Source organism: Lepidochelys kempii, chromosome 11 (assembly GCF_965140265.1).
Source record: "Lepidochelys kempii isolate rLepKem1 chromosome 11, rLepKem1.hap2, whole genome shotgun sequence".
NCBI lineage: Eukaryota > Metazoa > Chordata > Testudines > Cheloniidae > Lepidochelys > Lepidochelys kempii.
The window spans coordinates 45011087-45033269 of record NC_133266.1 but is presented as its reverse complement, the minus strand read 5'-3'; the positions used below and the strand labels follow the sequence as shown (position 1 = coordinate 45033269).

The 22183-nt window shown below is 37.4% G+C and overlaps 1 protein-coding gene across 1 annotated transcript in view; it reads left to right on the top strand.

Annotated features, from left to right (window-relative positions):
* TTN (titin) overlaps window positions 1-22183 on the top strand; it is a 468699-nt gene that overhangs the window by 319123 nt on the left and 127393 nt on the right. Inside the window, exons 164-193 of the mRNA XM_073306908.1 lie at window positions 2080-2163; window positions 2392-2706; window positions 5154-5231; window positions 5885-5962; window positions 6159-6242; window positions 6534-6644; window positions 6908-6991; window positions 7949-8032; window positions 8478-8555; window positions 8776-8859; window positions 9081-9164; window positions 9362-9796; window positions 10458-10538; window positions 11715-11816; window positions 12034-12117; window positions 12302-12382; window positions 13109-13192; window positions 13936-14016; window positions 14209-14307; window positions 15823-15906; window positions 16065-16184; window positions 17068-17151; window positions 17363-17473; window positions 17735-17818; window positions 19684-19761; window positions 20020-20100; window positions 20831-20917; window positions 21256-21339; window positions 21623-21706; window positions 22060-22143. Coding sequence (XP_073163009.1) covers window positions 2080-2163; window positions 2392-2706; window positions 5154-5231; window positions 5885-5962; window positions 6159-6242; window positions 6534-6644; window positions 6908-6991; window positions 7949-8032; window positions 8478-8555; window positions 8776-8859; window positions 9081-9164; window positions 9362-9796; window positions 10458-10538; window positions 11715-11816; window positions 12034-12117; window positions 12302-12382; window positions 13109-13192; window positions 13936-14016; window positions 14209-14307; window positions 15823-15906; window positions 16065-16184; window positions 17068-17151; window positions 17363-17473; window positions 17735-17818; window positions 19684-19761; window positions 20020-20100; window positions 20831-20917; window positions 21256-21339; window positions 21623-21706; window positions 22060-22143 — 3192 coding nt within the window. The remainder of the gene's footprint in view (window positions 1-2079; window positions 2164-2391; window positions 2707-5153; window positions 5232-5884; window positions 5963-6158; window positions 6243-6533; window positions 6645-6907; window positions 6992-7948; window positions 8033-8477; window positions 8556-8775; window positions 8860-9080; window positions 9165-9361; window positions 9797-10457; window positions 10539-11714; window positions 11817-12033; window positions 12118-12301; window positions 12383-13108; window positions 13193-13935; window positions 14017-14208; window positions 14308-15822; window positions 15907-16064; window positions 16185-17067; window positions 17152-17362; window positions 17474-17734; window positions 17819-19683; window positions 19762-20019; window positions 20101-20830; window positions 20918-21255; window positions 21340-21622; window positions 21707-22059; window positions 22144-22183) is intronic.

The following is a 22183-nucleotide window of genomic DNA, read 5'->3' as shown; positions in this document are numbered from 1 at the left end:
ACACTGCATCAACAGGAGATGCTCTCCCGTCGACTTACCTTACTCTTCTTGGGGAGCTGGAGTACTGGAGTCAACCAGAGAGTGCTCTGTTGTCAATTTAGTGGGTCTTCACTAGATTCACTAAATTAATCCCCACTACATCGATTGCAGCAGTGTTGATCCCCAGTAAGCATAGACGTGGCCTCGGCTATTTAATTAGCTCCTCTCTTGGATGCAACCAGTGTGCTGCCTGTCTTTCTCTGCCCTCTGAGGGGAAACTTCCTGGCCAACTCCCTACTAAAAACACAAGTGCTCTCCTCTTCTGTGCTGTCTGTCCTCCTTTCTGCCTCTCTATGGGAAGCCAGCACATTCGGAAGTAGTGATACAGGAAAGGCTCCTCTGGCCCTTCCTCTCCTGCCCTGTGAGTACTTGAACTCACTCTGGGGCTGAGAGAACCCAGAGTGCTCCAAGCTATTGAGAAACCCCATTGTTGAGCACTCTGGGTGTTTCAGCCCTGGGTGAATTAAGAGGCTTGTAGAGCCACAGCAGTGAGACTTGGCCTCAGTGCAGCAGTATAACTGGTAGGATGGACAGGACACCTGCACTTGGAGCTGTGAGAAGGGGAGAATTGCAGGAGAGGCTCCTTGCTGGCCTCCCAAATAACAGGATGGGGGAGAAGACCAGCCTGCCGTTCGGAGAAAAGCCTGTGAAGGAAGAGTGAGCCAGCTGTCCCCAAAGGAAGAGGAGGTCAAGGTCTACAGGCCTCCCCGAGAAGGCAAGTAGAAGTGCAGTAAGTGGGACAGAGCTTTCTTGGGCAGCAGAGTCTCCTGGCTGGGGCAATTTGGGCCAAATGTGGCTGGTTTTGTAATCAAACCAATGAAAGTTGCCAGGCTCAATCAATTTCATCTTGAGTTTATGGGTTCAGAATTTACCTGAACTTACCTGACACTTAAGATTAAAGTTTGAGGCACTGAAAATTTATGCACCAGCCCTGCCAGAAAGTTACAAAGATAGTAGGCATATTTCACACAGCCCTAAAAAGAACACTTGTTACCAGAAGTGGGAGTTTCTCAGGCTGTGGCTTCAGGCATCTAAAAAAAGCATCCACTTGCTTGAACTAGACCCTCACAGCAAATTGCTGCGACAAGCAAAGATTAGGTTGTTCCTTGCAGAATGCAGGTAGAAATACTTAGACCTATTACTGCCAAGTAGATTCCATCTACCAAGAAGAAAATTCCCAACTTCTTTGCTATTTCAGAGATCCTAAAAGGTCATCCAAATGCCAGGGCACACTGTAGTTTTTCCTGGATGACTTCACACACTAATAACCAGCAATTTCAGAGTCAGAAGGAAAAAAATACCCAGTACTGTTTCAAAAAGAGAAGAAACTCCACCAACAAAGTGTGCACTCTCTCCTGGATGAATCTGCAAAACTGAACATAATTTACATAATAAGCTTCTTGGAGTCTTTTCAGTTAAAATCTTGTCATTTTCTACATGTGGACATGAGTTACTTCTAATTTACTGCAAGCACAAGATCACTGTCTACTTCCATCTGTGCAAGTGGCTTGTTTGTACCCTCTCTCCCATCTTACACGAGGACGATGAGGTTGGAATGTTTATCTGTTCTGTACAAATTCTTTGTTTCAAGCGGCTGTCAGAGGGCTCTTGCTGGATTTTACTGGAGAAGTTCAAAGAGAGCCACATTTGTGTGAAGGACCCTGCTCTCCTCATATGGAAGGAGACAGTCACTGAGGTCACATAGGGGCTGAATTTTCTCAGGATTTGATTGGATTTTGTACCAGAGCTCTGACCTAGAATGTGTATAAATGCACTGTTGGCAGAAGTGGGTACAGCAAAGAGCATCTGCTTATATGTATTTGTTGAGACATGATTTGTCTTTTTTGTTGTTGTTGTATAAAACTATGGTTTAATGTTTCCATTGTCAGGCTGCACAGTTGCCTTGGCGATATGTGAGCCATGTTTATGTTAGATACCCTTTTTATATATCTTTTTTCTTGCCTCTAGTGTTTGTGCTTCTTGCCTCTAGTGTTTGTGTTTTTTGAAGTTTTTAAATGTAAATATTCTGTATCGTTAAAGTGGCTGATGTTCCTGAGAAAGTAGTCATAGAAGAAAAATTACCGATTTCTATTACTAAAAAAGTGAAGAGGCCACCAGCTAAAGGTACATTGGATATAGCATTAGATACTGTAGTATAGTTCTGTAGTATTAAAACATATGTTCTTTGCATGTCAGTGTTGTAAATGTGCCGTGAATTCTGCCTTGTATTTTTACTGAACATTCTTGATTTGATTTAGTTCTTACATTACAATGCTTCATAGCTTTATAGTTCTGTTCATGAGTATTTTTGTGATGGCTTTTAAAATTCTTTAAATTGATATCTTTTCAAAGTGCCTGAAGAACGTAAGACAGTTGTCCAAAAAGAAAAAATATATGTTGAAGTTCCCCAGTATGAAGAGGAAGAAGAAGAGGTCACCCACTATGAAGAAGAGGTCACCCACTATGAGGAGGAAGAGGAAGTTACCCACTATGAAGAGGAAGTCACCCACTATGAGGAGGAAGAGGAAGTTACCCACTATGAAGAGGAAGTCACCCACTATGAGGAGGAGGATGTTACCCAATATGAAGAGGAAGTTCCTCAATACGAGGAAGAGGAGGAGGAGGAAGTTCCCCAGTATGAAGAAGAGGCTCCCCCACCAGTGAAAGGTATAATGAAATTTTGGGATAAAATCAGAATAGAACTCTTCTGCTTTGCAAATATGATTTTCTTTTAATTACTCCAGTACATTATTTTTCCTTTGTTATGATAATTAATTATTGGTGTGTGTTTCAAAGTGTGTTGCATGTTTGAATGCTTACTGTTCATTAAAATTTTTTGTAACTATAATCAGTGTTCCATGTTGTAAATAAGCAATTGGCAGCATAAGGAGTCTGTGTAATCAGATAAGGCAATGAACGTTCCAGTCAGTTTTATCTCATGCTGGTTTGGGGCCTTATCTTGTTATCAGTCCATATTTTAAATTCCCGTTGACTTAGTGCAAGTTCCACAATCACAAGAAAAGGCATTTGTATCCTGATGATGGGTAGCCTAAGTGGCGAAAAGCACCTAAGTGATTTAGGAACACAAATCCTATTGACTTTCACTTTGGCATTTTGGAAAATCGTAAATCATCTGTGGGATTTTTTTAACATCACAGAAGCCAGAAATGGAAAGGGCTGATTAGATTATCCAGTCCATCTCTCAGAGTGTTTAAATATTTTCATAGGGAGAACAGTTGGTGAGGATGCTTGGAAGTCTCCATCACCCTCACATATTAATCTCCACTGACAGGGTAATCAGGTCATAACTTCTCAACAAAACATTGTATTGTAAGAATATACCTATTTGTTGATTCTGAAACCGTTCACAGGAAATGTTAGGCTTCCACTAATCTCCCAATCCTAATATTAAAAAAAAAAGTATCAAACTGTCCTGTTTTGACACTTTCAAAACAAAAAATTTTCAATGTTTGGTTTGAAACAACTTTTTAAAAGATGTTAGTTAATTTATACTAAAAATTTTATTTTAAAAGGTTGAAATTGACATTAAACATTGTAATCAACTTAATCCATCTGTTTAAAATGGTTGGTTCATCAACATTTTTGAGATTTCAACATTTTGCCCTAATTTGAGGACGGGAAATTTTTCAAACTCTCAACATTTCTCATAGGACAGAAAAACCTTTCCCCATCCAACTCTATGTCCAGCACCTCACATCATAACACAAAGACAAAGGGTAAAATCCAGAACTGCCTGTGTGATTTAGGAGAAATCCGAATTTCAAAAGGAAGTTAAGGACTTATCAAAATTCTTGTTTTATATTTTACCAATAGTGGCTCCACCCTAAAGGTGAATTTAGGGTTTACTTTGATCAGCTAATACATATCAAAACTACACTTTGAATTGTCTACACAAGGATTTCAACACATTAGTAAACACATTTTACAAATATGCCTTTTTCCTTGTGAAAACTAGGTCAGCCTATGCTCTCTGAAAATAAATATATGGTTTGTATAGATTAGGAAAAGAGACTGAGGTTACTTAATATCTACCTGGACCATCTAAACGAAGCTAAAAGTTGCTGCTTGCCTTTACTCATGAAAAAATTGTTATGTTGGAGTTAACTTCCATGTTATTTTGACCTCTTTTCCTAATCTAGACCAAGCCAATGGGATTATTCTCTTGCTTAAAGTTAAGCATGTGTGAAAATCAATGTATGACAAGGCCAGTTACCCTACCCAGGGAGGTGGTCAGTGATTTCTTCCAGTCTACCAAGTATCCCATCATCCAATTTGTTGAATACAATTTTTTTAAAGAAACTCTTTGGGTGAAATCTTTGCTTCAAAGAGAAAACTGTCACTGACCTTCAATAGCGCCAGAATTTTATCCTTTGTCGTTGAAGAAAATGGTCTTGGTACATTCTGCTGTTCACCATTAAATTTGTAGATGCTTCTAATTAGCTAAGAGTTCCAGTTTGTGAGCAAGGTAGTTGATAAAATCCTATGTTTTCTTGTCATGTAGAGAGTACTAGCAATATACTCAAAATTTCTGAAAAAAGAATGGAACCTTTAATATATATTCTAAATCTGGCCATTCAGCATCTTAAATTTAATGTATTAAGTGCCTAATAAGTGTAAGAAAGTAGTCTCAGGAAAAAAATACTAGTACCAGGAAAAGAAGAATCACAACTGAAAGATACTTGATATAGTAATTGGTGCTAAATTTTTCATCAATTTTTTAAATTTTGACCAAAAATTGATTTTTTCCCCAAATTTCCTCATTACCACCGCCATTTCTGACCAGCTGTAATAACCTAGTTTTAAGGGCCAGACCATGTAGTCTTTACTCAGACTTGGATAAGGCAAAACCACATTGACATTAAGATAAATTTGCCTTGCCAGATCAATGGCTGAGTAAGAACTGCAGGATTTTGCTCATTACAAATAAACACATCCCTTTATTGTGCTGTTTCCTGTCTTTTTAATATTAAATTGATGTTGAGTGTTACCTGTTTGTGCTGGAATAACTTTCTTGCATTACAATTGAGTTCTTGTACTTTATGTTCCTGTTGTTTTGTAAGTAAATTCCTAAAACAAAAATGGTATTTTTAAAGTGCCTGAGGTGCCTAAGAGACCTATCCCAGAGGAAAAAGTACCTGTTCCCAAGAGAAAAGAAGCTCCTCCAGTGAAAGGTACATCACCTCTTCTCTGAAGTTATCAAACTTTGTTTAATATTTAATTAACTTTACTACTTCTTGTATATTTGCTGCGTAGTTGTAGCCATGTTGGTCCTAGGATATTAGAGATATGGGGTGGGTGAGGTAATATCCTTTATTTGACCAACTTCTGTTGGTGAAAGAGACAAGCTTTTTTGCTTACACAGAACTCTTCTTCAAGTCTGGAAAAGGTACTCAGTGTGTCACAGCTAAATATAAGGTAGAACATAAGGAGTTGAGCATAAGGAGTTAACACATGTTGGAGGAGACCATTCAAGGTGATATGAGCAATTAGCATCTCTGGAGTTGTAGGACAAAGGAGGGTTAGCGGGTTACAAATTGTTGTAATGAGCCATAAATCCAGTGTCTTTATTGAGTCCATGATTTTTAGTATCTAGTAAAGTTATGAATTTAATCTCCCAAGCTCATGAAGATATGAAGTGATTTGAAAAGTGTTTGCCCAGGAGTGATAGGGTGTTTTTGTTGTATGTTTGATATAAACATTTATTATCTTGTTCTTCGGGAGGCATATCTTCATTTGAAATCTTTGTGAGCATGTCTTTTTGCTTTTCTGTTTGGAATGGCATGTGGGAGGTAATCTCAACCAAAATCATGTTTTAAAGTGCCAGAGGTGCCACAGAAACCTGTGCCAGAAGAAAAAGTGCCTGTTCCCATGCCCGAAAGAAAGGAAGCTCCACCAGCCAAAGGTACAACCGTGTGTGATTCAATGTGTGCATCCTGATCTTTCACCCTTCACTCGCCTTTTCATCATTCAGGGCATCATGAGGAGAAACATATTTCTGTTCTTGCGAATTGTTATTCTGTGGTCTTATGCTTCATGTCACTGTTCTGTATCTTATGGTTCAAAAGTGAAATTCTCAATGTACAATAATATCTTTAAAGTGCCTGAGGTGCCCAAGAAAGCTGTCCCAGAAGAGGAAGTGCCCATTCCAGTGCCTAAAAAAGTGGAGGCTCCGCCAGCTAAAGGTACATCAGTTTGCGACGCATCCACGCAATTCTGTCATTGCTTGCTCACAAATGGAACATTACAAGTAAGGGGGTCTGATCCTGTTCCAAAAGAACTCAATAGCAAAACCGCTCATTGATTTCACTGGGTTCAGGATCAAGCCCCACACTGTGAATGTTTCTTATAATGCAGCGTTTAGAAAACTGGTTTTTGCTTTACACATTTGTACCTTATGTTTTAAGTTGTCTTTCTATTTTGGAGCCGTGGAAAGGATAACAATGATTCATAAATCAAAATAATATTTCTTAAAGTGCCTGCTGTCCCGAAAAAAGCTGTTCCCGAAGAGAAAGTTCCTGTTGCTGGGCCTAAAAAAACAGAACCCATCCCTGCACCTAAAAAACCAGAACCTCCACCACCTAAAGGTATATCACCTTCAAATTGAGAGTAATTATACATATTCAAAGTGTGTGCGTGTGTGTGTATACACTTACTGTTTACATGTGTATATATGTGTGTGTGCATGGGTTTGTATAATATACAGCTTTTTGTTCCATTGAATCTTTCACACCCAGATAAATTTGTGTAATTCCCTTCTTATGTGTTGTTTTAAGTGTTTGCTATCTTCTGTTTTCTGTTTCTGATGTTGTACAAAAATTAAATTTGTTCAAACAAAATATCTTCAAAGTGCCTGAGGTGCCCAAGAAAGCTGTCCCAGAAGAGAAAGTACCTGTTGCTGTTCCTAAAGTAAAGAAAGCTCCGCCAGCTAAAGGTACATCATTTTGGGGTATATGGAAGTGAGTGTTCTGTCATTTGGACGTTGACATTTCAGTGGAATTTGGTTGTGGCGATCACAATTTAGATCCTCATTTCCATACCCCAGTGTTCATTATTAAGGAATAGTAGGGCTCAGACAGGGCTTGATCCTGCAGCATTGAAATCAATGGGAGCTTTGGCACTGACTTCAATGGGCTCAGAATCAGACCTTTAATGATTAACTGGTTTCCAATTATAATGATCTGCCAAGAACAAAACTAAGAGGCTTTTTGTATGCTAATCAAAGCAGCAGTGTCCTGCACATAGTGTTTGTGTGGCATAAAGTGTCTTTTAAACAAAATGTCTGGTAGAATTCTCTTTGATTTTCCCTTGGGCAAGGATGTGGTATGATCTGTGCCCTGAAGAATCTCCGATACTTAGCCTGAGAGATCTGCAGTACATTCTAATATCTCACAGCATGCACTGCTAAATCTACTACAGAAAAAGGTACAAACACATCTGACTGGGTGACAAGAACTCAAATCCTAACTGTGTAGAAACAGAAATGAAGGCAACTGAGTACAGACAGCACCCGATGATGCTGAACTTTATGCCCATTCAGCAGAGTGGTTTACAACTGAACTAGAAAGCAAACACACTGGTAGCTCTTAGTATGCAAAATAAGATGCCAAAGGGGTTTCTATGTACTCCCTTTTTGTAATATGTGAATATGTGTTGCAAATAGTGTTTGACTGGTAATGATGTGTCGTAGATAACCATCAGCAGGAAAGTTGCCCAAGCTGATCCTTACATCCCAATTCCACTGTAACGTTACCATGAAATACACATACAGAATATTCTTTATATCAGTGGTTATTGTTGTGCAAGTTTGTGTCCTTGTGTTTTATGTTGTGTTTTTCTTTCTGATGTTGCTTGAAAATGAAATTCTTAAAATGAAATAATATCTTTAAAGTGCCCGAGGTGCCAAAGAAACCTGTCCCAGAAGAAAAAATATCTGTAGACATTCCTAAAAAAATGGAGCCTCCGCCAGCGAAAGGTACATGAATTAACTGCAAGGCGAATAAACAGTGTTATTATTCCCTTACATTTTCAATAACCGCACTAACATCCAATCTGAGGCTGAGCCTGAATCCACTGAAGTTTTGAAATTGACTTCACTGGGAGTAGGCCTTACAAGATACAGTTATAATTTTGTCCTATGCATTTGTATTCTTTTGTCTGTGTTGCCCTTCTGTTTCTGATGTATACAATTTCTCAAATTGCTAACATAAGATAACATCTGCAAAGTGTTTGAGTTGCCTGAAAAATCTGTGCCTGTAGAGAAAGTGTCTGTTGTTTGTAACCTGATTCCAGCTTAAAAACACTTACAGTATGTTCTTTAGTTCAGTTCTTGCTTTCACTGTGTCCTGGCATTTTATGTCCTCTTTCTTTTTCTGATGTTGCTTGAAAATGAAATTTTAAAAATCAAATGTCTTTTAAAGTGCAAGAAGTGCCTAAGAAATCTGTCCCTGAAGAGAAAGTACCTGTTCCTAAAAAGGTTGAGGCTCCAACAGTTAAAGGTACAATAGTTTAATAATGAAAATATGAACACTGACACTAATTAATGTGAATTGTTCAACTTCTTAGTACAAAGTATTTTAATATATGTGCCTTGTGTTACTTCTGTGTTTTGATATTTGTTTGTGGGTTTATATTTCTGTTGTCTGTAAATTTATGTACTTGGACGTTGGTTTTGATATTGTGTAACAAAAATACTAAAACCAGATAATGTCTTTAAAGTGCCTAAGGCGTCTAAGAAAGCTATTCCTGAAGAGAAGATACCTGTTGCTCCTCCTAAAAAAGTGGAGCCTCCAGCTGTGAAAGGTACATGCATTCTTGACAGCTATCATATATGTTAAAATAGTTGATCTTATTCTTTCTAATACCAGCGTTTTCTGACTGTTCTGTCAAATTTCTGTGTATTCTTGTCTCAAAGATTAATTGTTGCACTATAAAATCGTGAGACTGTGTTTTGTATTGCTTTCTTATTTGTATTGCTTTGTTAAACCATTTAAAATCCCTAAAAGAAAGCCATATCTTTAAAGTCCCTGAGGTACGTAAGAGATCTGTTCCTGAAGAAAAAGTGCCAGCTGCTGTTCCTAAACCAAAGGAAGTTCCTCCAGCCAAAGGTAGAGACATGCCTTACTGAATTTCTTCAAAATATCTATTCCTCTTACTTGTTCCTAAAATATTTTGGAATGTGATCACTTTTCATAGAATCTCTCTTCCTTTTTATAAAAACTTCTTGCTGTTGTATTTATAAGATGTAGTTTTCTGTTGACTCTTTTTGTCTTACTCTGTACAAGTCATTTCCAATACTTTAAAGGTAGTAACAGTAATAATACTATCTTCCAAGTTCCTGAGGTACCTAAGAAACCCACCCGGGAAGAGAGAGTGCCTGTTCCTGCTGCTCCCCCTGTTCCTGCAGTGAAGGAGTATGAATATGAGTATGAGGAGTATGAGAAGTATGAGACCTATGAGGCTATAGAAGAGTTTGAGGTTCCAGAGCATGAAGAGATTGAGTATGAGGAGGTTCCAGAGCCTGAAGAAATCTATGAGGAGGTTCCGGAGCCTGAAGAGATCTATGAGGAGGTTCTGGAGCCTGAAGAGATTGAGGAGTATGAGGAGGTTCCGGAGCCTGAAGAGGTCTATGAGAAATATGAGGAGGTGCAGGTGATTGAAGAGGTCTATGAGAAGCATGAGGAGGTTAAGAAGGCTGAAGAGATCTATGAGGAGGCTTATGAGGTCACACCAGCTATAGGTACACCAGCTCATGATTTTTTCATTCTTAACTATGTGTGTCAAGTTTCCCCCTCATGCTCAGTCCTCCTTTCAGTGCTCAAGTCTGTGTTTTTCCTGTCTTCAGTCCTCCTTTCTGCGTCTGTAATTGATGGTGATAATCAACTTGAGAACCATTTCCCCTCCCTCAGAAAACCTATTTGGGGGTAGGATGAGAAGACTCCCACTGAGCCTTCAAAAGCAAAGACAACTTTGTTTCACTGTAACTAGAGCAATTTTCACATTGCATAAATGGCAGCCTTCTGATGCAATTCAACTATGGTCTACATCCAGTATAATTATGGGTGGCAGCATTATTTCCTTTTAAGAAACATTTTGCCCCGCGATAATTTTCAACAACAGAGCAGTTAAAACTTAGTTAGGACCTTTCTTCCCATCATTATCATTTGAAATTCTCCATACCAGGCAGATGGTGCTTTGACAATGATCATTCCCCACCCTGCTGAAAAAGGATCTTCCTCAGCTTTCAGTTGCTTACATAACTTTGAGCACAGTAATTGTTCTCGTCTATCTTTGTGTGTGTGATAAGTTCTACAAATATGTGATCTTTGCTCTTCATGTCTTATATTGATCCTATTTCTTTGCAAGCAACTTAAAAAATCCCTAATAAAATGTCTTTAAAGTGCCTGAAGTGCCTAAGAGAGCTGTGCCAGAAGAAAAAGTACCTGTTGCTGTTCCTAAAAAAGAAGCTCCGCCAGCTAAAGGTACATCAGCTACTGGATACATTTAAAACTGAAGCCCTCTATCTCCCCAGAATCCCAGCTTCCAGTAATGAAGGTCCTTCCTATTATTTGACCATTAAGACTGGAGTTTTTATTTGCCAATTGAGTAACAATTAGGATTAAGATACCAAATCAACAATATTTCTTTTAAAACACAAAGCCCTGCATCTCCTTTCTCAAAAGGCAATTTTCCTCTGGATCCTTGTATGACATATAAGGAATGGAATTACTTTTATTTATTTATTGAGATTTATAAACATAACCTATTGAAAATGGTAGGGAATTTATTGAAACAAGGGTCCACTCAGCTATTTCTTGCCGATGAATAACCTCCAATCTGTTAAGCCTCTTTTTTCCCCTCCCGTCTTCATGTCAAATGAATGAACAGTTTCTACCCATATCTTCAAAAACAGTGATGATCTTTCTCAACTATAGCTATAATTCTAGGGGGGAAACCTGGCCCCATTGAAGTCAATGGGAACAGGATTTCACTTCTATTCTGTTCCCTATATCATGCTTTACTAATACAGTAGAAGGTCATGGATAGTACTGCCATTGTCAGGGTAGCATACTTTCTGCTGTAGACCAGAGCTCTATATTGTTCTCACTATAGGGCCGTATTTGTACAAAACACCCTCTGTGCCAAATCTGCTAGTCTTTATTCATACAAATTATCCTATTGAAGTCAGTGAGAGGCATTTTTGGATAAGGATTTAGGGCTTGAATCCAGCTTTCATTGAAGTCACTCAGAGTCTCTCAATTAACTTTAATGGGGCCAAATTGAGGCCAAAACTAAGAGTGTAGGATTTGCCTCCTAAAGTTGAATGGGAGTTTTGCTTGCATATAAATAGGAGGGTACAACTTCTTAGTTCATGCAATATTTCATAATCTATCTAAAAGGACTATTTAAAAGTCCATCCCAATTTGAAATTAATTCAATAAGGAGTTGGTCATGTGTATTGAAAGGAGATTGAACACCAAGAATCAGGAAGCAGAAGCATGGCCAGCCAGGTCACAAGTTAATAAATGTGATGTAGGATGCTCTGTGCTCATGTTCTTTTAATTTCTATGATTTTTCTGTTGAATTAAAGTTTTATGTTTGGTTTCTTGTGTCACCTTTATTCTTAAATAATATAAATATTTCAAAATTCCTAAAAGAAAGCAATGTCTTTAAAGTTCCTGCACTGCGTAAGAAACCAGTCCCAGAAGAAAAAGTACCTGTCGTTGTTCCTAAAAAAGAAGTGGCTCCCCCAGTTAAAGGTATATCTACTCTTTGTTGTCATTAGGGAACAATGAACTCTTACTTAAGTCTTTGATCTTCCATTGTTTGTTGCGTAAGACAGAAATATACTTTGTCTCAGTGATTCTTTGTTTGTCCTAATTAAGTATGATCCTGTGTCTCACGTTGCTTTTCTGTTCGTAATGATTTATGAAGTTGTATATATAAGATTCCTAAAAAAATGCTATATCTTTAAAGTGCCTGAAGTACATAAGAGAGCTGTACAGGAAGAGAAAGTAACTGTGGCTGTTCCTAAAAGGAAGGAGCCTCCACCAGCTAAAGGTACATGAAAACTATAGTTAACAGACCTATGGTTCTCTCATATCTTCATTAGCATGAATGTCCTGCAAGAAGCATTTAATTCTCGCTTGTTTTACAAGCGTGTCTTTCTGGGTTTTGTTCTTCTTTTTTCTGACTTCCTCTAAGTAACTTTAAAAGTTCTAAAAGTTAAAAAATGTCTTTAAAGTGCCTGCTGTACCCAAGAGAGCTGTCCCTGAAGAAAAACTACCCACTCCTACTCCTGAAATACAAGTTCCACCAATGAAAGGTAGAGGAACCTTTGACTGGAATTTTATGGAAAGACTTCATCTTTATCTCACTCCTAACTAACATCCTTTAAAGTGCAATTCATGTTCTTTGTGATATAGCCAAGGTCCCTAGTATCCTGCAGCACCTTAGATTCTGTAATGAGGAGTAAGAAATTCTGAGTCAAAACACTTCACTTACATGACGCAAGTGAACTGGAAAGTAACTGAACTTTACTGTCTTAAAATTAAGGGGGAAGGGGTCCCCAACTTTTTAGTGCTAGAAGTATATTAGGCCCCCAACTTTTTAGTTCTAGAAATATATAAGTGAATTTTGTTTAAATTGAAAATGTTAGAGAATAACTTATACACAATATTTGTAAAGAAGGCATTTCAATATTTATTTAAAACTGGTTGTGCCACAGATATCAAGGTGAAATAATTCAAGGTAGTCCCTTGTATCTTGGGAAGAAAGGAGGGCAAATGGAAAAGAGTGAATGGAATCTATTCCATATGGGACCGCACAAAATGAAAGCAAATATTTTAAAAATCTTCAAGTCATTTAAATCTGTGGTATTAATTCTGTAATTGAATAATATCAGTTCCTACAGAACTGCAGCGTACTGGAGACTTTGGCAGTACTTTTTTTATTAGTTATTCTTTGTTGTCTTTGTTTATGTTGGGTTTTTATTTCAAAATTATTTGCAAATAATTTTGAGAGTTTTAAAAGAAAGCTAATATCTTTAAAGTGCCTGAGGTTCCTGAAAGAGTTGTCCCTGAAGAAAAAGTACCTACTGTTATTCCTAGAAAAGAGGAAGCTCCTCCATATGAAGGTACATCAACTCTTCACTAAAGTTATAAAGCAATGAAATACAGAGAATTAGTCAATCAGCTTCATAGTGCAGTCTATTTTCAATATAATTAGAAGGACATTGTCAAATTTAAATTTAAAGAAAAATGATTTACAATTATTTTCAATACATCCCCATCACCACTCTTGAGTCTCTATGCCGTTTTGTTTCCAATCATATTTTTCTATTTTTAAAATCTTCTTCTCTGCCATGTTACTTTCTGGGAAAGACCCACAAAGAAATAGGCTCAGGTTCTGATTCAGGAAAGCATTTATGCAATTTTTAACTTTGATGGGACTTGAGTAGGTGCAGCTTAAATGCTGTCTTGAGTAGTGCTCTGTGCTTTATTGGGCATAACTGAATACACAGGAGAAACTGTGAAATTGACTATACAAGAGTGCTGTCCAATATAAAAACTAAAATAACTGGAAAAGCAGAGGAATATATATACACCCTATAACCTTATATACACACACACACACACACACAAACACACACTCACACACACTTTTTTTAGTAATCTTAATAGGTATTGCAGCAACAGTAGGTAAAAAAAATTCAGATAGAAGTGTGCCATTTAAATTGACGATGTCTCCTTAATTTATGCATGTGTTCAGAGAATTATGTTGCTTTACAAGTCTGTAAGTTTGCATTATAAATTGTCTTTCTAATCTTTGTTTTGCAAATATTTTTGAAATGTCTAAAATGAACTAATATCTTTAAAGAGCCTGAAGTTTATGAAGACATTCTCCCTGAAGAAAAAGTTCCTGTTGCTCCTACAAAACAGGAAGTTCCACCAACTAAAGGTATATCACATCTTCAAGCAATTCATAAAGCAAAGAGCTCCAGTACCTTTGTTACTCATCCTCATGATCCGTATCAGGTTTCATGCAAATAATTCATGTGTTCGTTCTAACTTCTCCTTGATTGTCTTGTCCATCTGTGTCTTCCATTGCCCTTCTGTTCTTTACATTTTGTATTTTATAAATTCTTAAAAGAAACTAATATCTTTAAAGTGCCTGCAGTGCCAAAGAAAGCTGTTCAGCAAAAGAAAATACCTGCTGCCATACCTAAAGAAGAAGCTCCACCAATTACAGGTACATGAGCTCAGACTGAAATTTTAATGAAAGAAAAGATATCTTCACCATATTCTGTTTTAGCCTCTTTTAAAGTTGATTTAATGTTCAGTGTGAGATATCCCAGGCCCCAGTTTACTGCACTGGCTTAGAGGTAGACTCTATAGTGATACAATTCTGAGGTACAAGCTACTGCAACAAGTTCATTCTCTGGTATAATTGATTTTTGCCGCAAACCCTTATGCTTTGTATGAATGAGTAATACAGGGTCAGACCTAAAAAAACAAATTCTGTAATCGTAACATATTTGAAAGTGGGTGCATAACTGGTTGGAAAACTGTTCCTAGAGAGTAGTTATCAGTATTCACAGTCAAGCTGGAAGGGCATATTGAGTGGTATCCTAGGATCTGTGCTGGGTCCGACTCTATTCAATACCTTCATCAATGACTTGAATAATGGCAGAGAGAGTAGGTACACTTATAAAGTTTGAGGACAATACCAAGCTGTGAGGGGTTCCAAGTGCTTTGGAGGATAGGACTATAATTCAAAATGATGTGGACAAACTGGAGAGATGGTCTGGAAAAAAAAAAGGATGAAATTCAATAAGGACAAATGCAAAGTACTCCACTTAGGAAAGAACAATCAGTTGCACACATACAAAATGGGAAATGAATGCCTAGGAAGGAGGACTGCGGAAAGGGATCTGGGGGTTATAGAGCATGACAAGCTAAATATGAGTCAACAATGTAACACGGCTGTAAAAAAAAAGTGAACATCATTCTGGTATGTATTAGCAGGAGTGTTGTAAGCAAAACACAAGAAGTAATTCTTCTGCTCTACTCCACACTGATTAGGCCTCAGTTGGAGTATTGTGTCCAATTCTGGGCACCACATTTCAGGAAGGATGTGGATAAATTGGAGAAAGTCCAGAGAAGAGCAACAAAAATGATTAAAGGTCTAGAAAACATGACCTATGAGGAAAGATTGAAAAAACTGGGTTTGTTTAGTCTGGAGAAGAGAAGACTGAGAGGAGACATGATAACAGTTTTCAAGTACATAAAAGATTGTGACAAGGAGGAGGGAGAAAAATTGTTCCCCTTAATGTCAGAGGACAGGACAAGAAGCAATTGGCTTAAATTGCAGCAAGGGCAGTTTAGGTTGGACATTAGGAAAAACTTCCTAACTGTCAGGGTGATTAAGCACTGGAATAAATCGCCTAGGGAGGTTGTGGAATCTATCACTGGAGTTTTTTAAGAGCAGGTTAGACAAACACCTCTCAGGGATGGTCTAGATAATATTTAGTCCTGCCATGAGTGCAGAGAACTGGACTAGATGACCTCTCGAGGTCCCCTCCTGTCCTATGGTTCTATGATTCTGCAACAATAAAATTCCAGTATTACAGAATACTAGGAACCTTGGATAATATTGTGTTTTGTTAGTATTGTTTTTGTTCATAGTTTGTAGTTTGTGTTTGGCTTTTGTCTAAGGATTTTGTAAGAATTTTGAATTGTCTAAAGGAAAACTAATATCTTTAAGTGCCTGAGGTTCCTGAAAGAACTGTCCCCCAAGAAAAAGTACCTAGAGTTGTCCCAAGGAAAGGAGAAGCTCTGCCAGCTAAGGGTACATCAACTCTTCATTGGAATTTATAAAGCAGTGAATTCCAGAAAATTTGAGTCACTATTCTTCATAGTTTAATATCATTCATTTAGGTTTTTGTTCTATTAGCTTTTTGTTATTTTATAAAAGCTGTGTATTTTGTTTCTTAATTCTCTATATAGATATTTTTAAAATTCCTAAACAAACTAATATCTTTAAAGTGCCTGAGATGCCAAAGAAAGCTGTCCCCAAAAAGAAAGTACATATTGCTGCACCCAGAGAAGAAGCTCCACCTTTTAAAGGTACATGAACCTTTGACTGGAATTTCCAGGACAGAAAAATCTCTTCATTTATTGTTTTCTAACCTCTTTTAATGTGTAATTAATGTTCTGTCTGATATAAACCCTGCTGTGGCCATTGCACTAGTAGCTCCTTTTTGGGGGGAGGGGGAAGGATTTTTTCCCTCACCACCATGTTGGCTGTGGTGGAGGGAGGTTTTTTTGCCTTTTCCACAGCGGGTGTCAATGAGGACCTTTTCTGGTGAGGAGAAAAAGTGATAGGCTATATGTCACCACTTATTTTGTAAGTGTGGGGCAGATGTCCAGTGCAGGTACTCCATAGGGAAGGCATCCAGTAACCAAATAAATGGCCTGGTAAAGGACTTAAAAGGAGGTGCTGGATAAAGGATCAGAAAGGGGGAGGGGAGTTGGGGACTCCTATGATTGGTATGGCAGGGAGCCAAGCCCTCTTTCTTATAGGCCACCTTAACCCTCCTACAAGGGAGGGTGGATGGTAAGGTGCAAGGCATGGGTTGGCTGGGGGACCTGGATGGAAAATAAGCCCCAGGTAGTTATTTGGAATAAACATGGATTTACCTGCACTGTTCCCTTTATCTGCCAGGTAGTCCCAGAAATCTATATAGTAATGTATAGTACAGTATAGTAAAGCCTGATTTAATCCATATCAGGTGTCTCCTGTCCTTCTTTTGGTATAGCCAGACAGTAGACTTTGTTTCATGGGGTAACCTACTGGCAATTGGCCTACTTCTGCAAAGCAGTAGAGAGCAGCTTTGTGAATCCCACTGCAAGATAGGGCCTTACATTTGTTGTTTGTCATGTTGTCTTTTTGTTCTAAGATGTTGTAAGTAATTATGAAACTTCTAAAAGAAAACTAATATCTTTAAAGTACCTGAGGTTTATGAGGAAATTCCCCCAGAAGAAAAAGTTTCTGCTGCTATTCCTAGAAAAGAGGAATCTCCACCAGCCAAAGGTACATCACCTCTTCAAGGAATTTACAAAGGAATGAATTCCAGAAAAATACAATTATTAATGCACATGGTTTAATTCATGTTCAATATGTTCAGTCATTGTGTTGGTTCTAATTGCTCCTTGCTTGTTTTACCAGTTTGTCTCTTTGTTTTATGTTGCATCTCTGTTCCTTATATGTTATAAATTCTTAAAACCACCTAATATCTTTAAAGTGCCTGAGGTGTCTAAGAAAGATGTCCCAGAAGAAAAAGTGCAAATTGCTGTGCCTAAAAAACCAGAACCCCTTGCTGTGCCTAAAAAACCAGAACCTCCACCAGCGAAAGGTATATGTTAACTGATAAAATTGCAGTTTTTATAAAGAGTCTTGTTTTGCTGAGAAAAAAAATCTTCTTTGTCTAGGACTTTATTCATAAATTGTAATCATTTGGTAATTTGTAAATTCTGTGTGTCAAACTGTCGTCAGGATTTGGCATCATTCATGTTATGTATGTCCCTTTCTTATATTTCTTTACTATTCTTAATTGTTTGCATATGTCTTTGGAATTTCTAAATTCCTAAATTAAAATAAATGAATATCTTTAAAGTGCCTGAGGTGCCCAAGAAAGCTGTCCCAGAAGAGAAAGTACCTGTTGCTGTACCAAAAAAGCCAGAAGCTCCACCAGCTAAAGGTATAAAGCATCATAAATGAAATCATGAAGAAAAATAACCTTTTCTTTTTCTCCTGTAATCATTATTTTTTCCTGAAGTTTGTCCTGTCCTGTTCTTTCTTTTTTTTCTCATCATATAGTCATTAAAGTCTTTTCATTTGCCAGTTTCTTCTCCCCTAGATATGCAAGCATAACTCCCATTCCCAAGACATAAAAAAGGATGTCAGACAACTGGCTGAAAAAGAAAGGGATGAAATTGTATTAAATACCATAAACAATAAAAAATAAGCTAAGCCCACACCTAGGCAATCCTTACAGTGCAAATACTCCCACCAAATGAATATCACAGCTACTGGGGCTTAAATAGGGAAACTGAGTCACAAGTCAGTTTAGGCTTAATCAATTTTTTTCCTTTATTTGTACAATTTTAGATAGAATTATTGTCACTTATAGTGTCTGAACATATGTTTATGCCAGACAATAACAGACAAGACAGAATTAGTAGTGGCCCAAGTTACCACATTCCGGAGCACTAGGAAGTTCTTCCCCTTCCATCATGGTTGTCACCTCCGCTGATCTCCTGGTCTCGTCATTCATTCCTGTTTTTCAGTTTCTGGTCCAGTGTTTCTCCAATTTCAAGCTTGTTCCCTTGAGTTTTTTTTATACATTTCCACATTCCAGATTATTTAACCTTTATCCAATTGGCTTTTACCACATAAACCCTTTATTTTTTTATGTAAATCATATGTTACTCATGCCCAAGCTTCAATTACCCAACTTCTGCATTTTTTCTGCTGGTTTTGTAATTTCTAGGTCATGTGGTTCTGTGTCACCCTGTTCCTAGCCTTACCAGAAGAAGGATGTTTTTATTTATCATTGCATGTTTGTGTACCTCTGATTTATATCTTCCAACAAAACATTTTATTTATTGTGCCAGCAATAATATCATTTTAAACAAATCAGAAATTCTATGTAAAACAGTAATTGGCAAAACCCCATTTATGACAAGCAAGGTGTTGTGCTAAGTGTTTGTCATCTTATCTATACTCATTCACTATCCTTAATTACAAATCATTCTAATATAGCAAATAAATCTTTTAATCTTACCATTTAACAATTCTTCATTTTTATATTTCAGTATCATGTCAGAACATGTATGTTATCGTCCCCTGAACTTAATCTATTAAGTCGGGGGAGTTATGGAAAACACAATGATTCTTTAATGTCAGCATTTCTTATCTTTTTTTAAACATGTATTTTCAAAGGCCTTTTTCATCTAGAGTCCAGTTTTGTTTGTGACTCATAACTCAAAAACTTCATTACAAATTTTCCTGTGTTGTATTTCAAGGGGTGCCTCAATTTTACGGATTTGCTATTTAGTTGTTTTTAATGGTACCCCAACAACAGTCATTGTAAATACCTTCACAAGGTCCATCAAATCCATCCACAACCAGCAGATCATAATATTGCAAAGTTCCCATTTGATAATGCTCATATTGATATTAGTGGATATTTGGTTATTGATTTGCATGGGAGCAACAGAAGACCCTTGGGCCAGTTGCTATGATTCCTCCAGTCAATTGAGAGTCTCTGGAGTTGCCAATTTGGATGGTGTGCCACGAACTGGCTAACTAAGAACAACTGAAGTTCCTGTGAATAGCTCTGGCAACCAGGCCTTGGCGAGAAGAATGATGGGCCAATGAAAATTTTGTGATGAAAACATCTCTTTGTAATTTGTACAGAATGTTTGTGTTAACAACTGGTATTTATATTTAGCATCTTTAATGTTCTTTCATGTCCACTTGTTTTTTGTTACTTTTCTGTTCACAATATTTTATATGTATCTTTGGAATTCGTAAAAGTAAAAGACACTAATATCTTTAAAGTGCCTGAGGTGCCCAAGAAAGCTGTCCCAGAAGAGAAAATACCAGTTGCTAAAAAGCCAGAACCTCCACCAGCTAAAGGTACATATTAACAGTGGGGATGTTATAAAGAAAAAATATCTTCTTCTCTTGGAAATTAATGGTTGCTGGGTTTTTTTTTTCTTTCTCATTTAAAGATTTCTTAAATAGAAGTAACACGCTGCATATGTGTATAACAAATCACTCTTTGACACTGCTAATGTTCCTGATATGCTTTTATGATTGCTCTTTTTGTTCGTAATAATTTGCATACCCTGGAAATTTTGAAATGTAACAGAAAGTAATGCTGTTTCTTTAAAGTGCCTGAGATGCCCAAGGAAGTCCCAAAAGAGAAAGTACCCATTGCTGTGCCTAAAAAACCAGAAGCTCCGCCAGCCAAAGGTACATCTCATCACAGCTAAAACAACAGGGGGTGGGGAAGAAAATGACCTTTGCCATGTTCTTGCAAATGTTATATGTTAAGTAAGCATCACCATGCCTTATTTATTTTTTATTGTGAGAAACCTATTCATTTGAGGGCTCTAATCTCTTTGTTGTTTAAAAAAACCTCTCATCAGTGTTAATGGTTGTTAAGGATATTTGCTGAACAAAATAGGCAAGAGGGTGGAACTTGAGGCATTAGAAACATTAGAAGTTTCCAGGAAGACTCTGACGACTGTTTCTGAAATTCTGATGTTAAGTAGAGGGTCAGATCAAAAGAGGATTTAAAGAATCTCAAGGCACATGCTGAATGACCGAGGCCCAAGTGGCTTCAGTCGGGGTAGGATGAGGCCCACAATGTGTGGATGGAAAGAAGTTGTGGAGATAAGAAATGTTAGGGGGAAAGGGCAGATATGTGGAATGGACAATGTCAGCCATAGCCAAATGGCAATCTAAAATGACAGAATAATTTAACCAAGAAAGAGAAGAAAATCCAGCAAGTACTGAAGAGTACAGGGTATAACAGAGAAAAATGCTTATATTAGTGGAAGGGAGGATAATGCCAATAAATGTGTGTCAAACTGATGGCTTCGTTGATGATCTCCATAATTTGTGTTTTCTTAATTTTAACATTTTATATGTATCTGTAAAATTCCTTATAATAACCAAAACAAATATTCTTTCTTTAAAGTGCCTGAGGTGCCCAAGAAAGCTGTCCCCGAAGAGAAAAAAGTGCCAGTTGCTGTGCCTAAAAAACCAGAAGCTCCACCAGCTAAAGGTACACGTTGTCAATGATAAAATCATGGAAAGAATTTATCTTGTTCCTTCTGTTGTAACTTTTTAAATATTAATTTTGAGCCATCTTTTTCCCCACTGTAATCTGCAATTTTCTACCTTTTGTTTTGGGGGAATTCTCATCTCCTCTTTATACTTAAATCATTCTCATTCAACAGTGGAGTAAAGTAGTGTAACATGTACTATGTGTACTGTAAGATCAGACTTTTAAGCCAGGCATCATTGATGCTGTTTCGTGTTCTTATTGCAGCTTTTCTGTTCTTAACTCTTTGTATGTATACTTGACATTCTTAACAGAAAAATAAATTAATATTTTTAAAGTGCCTGAGGTACCAAAGAAAGTGGTTCCAGAGGAGAAAATACCAGTTGCAGTGCCTAAAAAACCAGAACCTCCACCAGCTAAAGGTACTGTCATTATGGGGAAAAAAAACAATAGCAGGAAATCATAGTCTTTTTCTTCTGAACATTATTTAAAGACAACAGCAAAGACCTTTCTCTGGTCTCTTGCTGTTGGCTGAGATTTGTAAAACCTACTTATTATATGTAAGTGAGACAAACTGATTGTGGAATATGGTAGGTTCTTTAACATTGTTGAGCTCTCTGTGTTTTATGTTTTTCTGTTCTTAATACTTTGAACGTATTTGTGAAATTTCTCATAGTGAAAGGTATTAATATTAATATTTTAAAGTGCCTGAGGTGCCAAAGGAAGTTGTTATTGAAGACAAAGTACCAGTTGAAGAGCCTGAGAAACCGGAACCTCCACCAGCTAAAGGTACATGTCATCACTGATGAAATCATAAATAATCTTTCTTATTTTCTGGAGTACTGTTTGAACATACAGTTCTCTTTCTGCTATGAGATATGTAAATTGTTCTTGTTGTGTAAGCTGTGGTATGTGTTGGGGGTGGGAATAGAAAGAGGATGAAATTCAGCCACGCACAGAGCTCCAGAAGAAGACCAATGCACAGGGGAAATTTCATGGAGGAAATGAAAGAGAAATTGATGCTTAGATCTGACATCATCGATGTTTTTGATGTCCCTGAGTTTTATGTTTCCTTAATGTTCTTAAAATTTCAAACATATCTTTGAAATTCATACAAATAATAGACACTAATATCTTTAAAGTGCCTGAGGTGCCCAGGAAAGGGGTCCCAGAAGAGAAAGTACCAGTTGCTGTACCTAAAAAAACAGAACCTCCACCAGCCAAAGGTACAAGTGCTCAGCGATATCGTCATAAGGAAGAGCATTA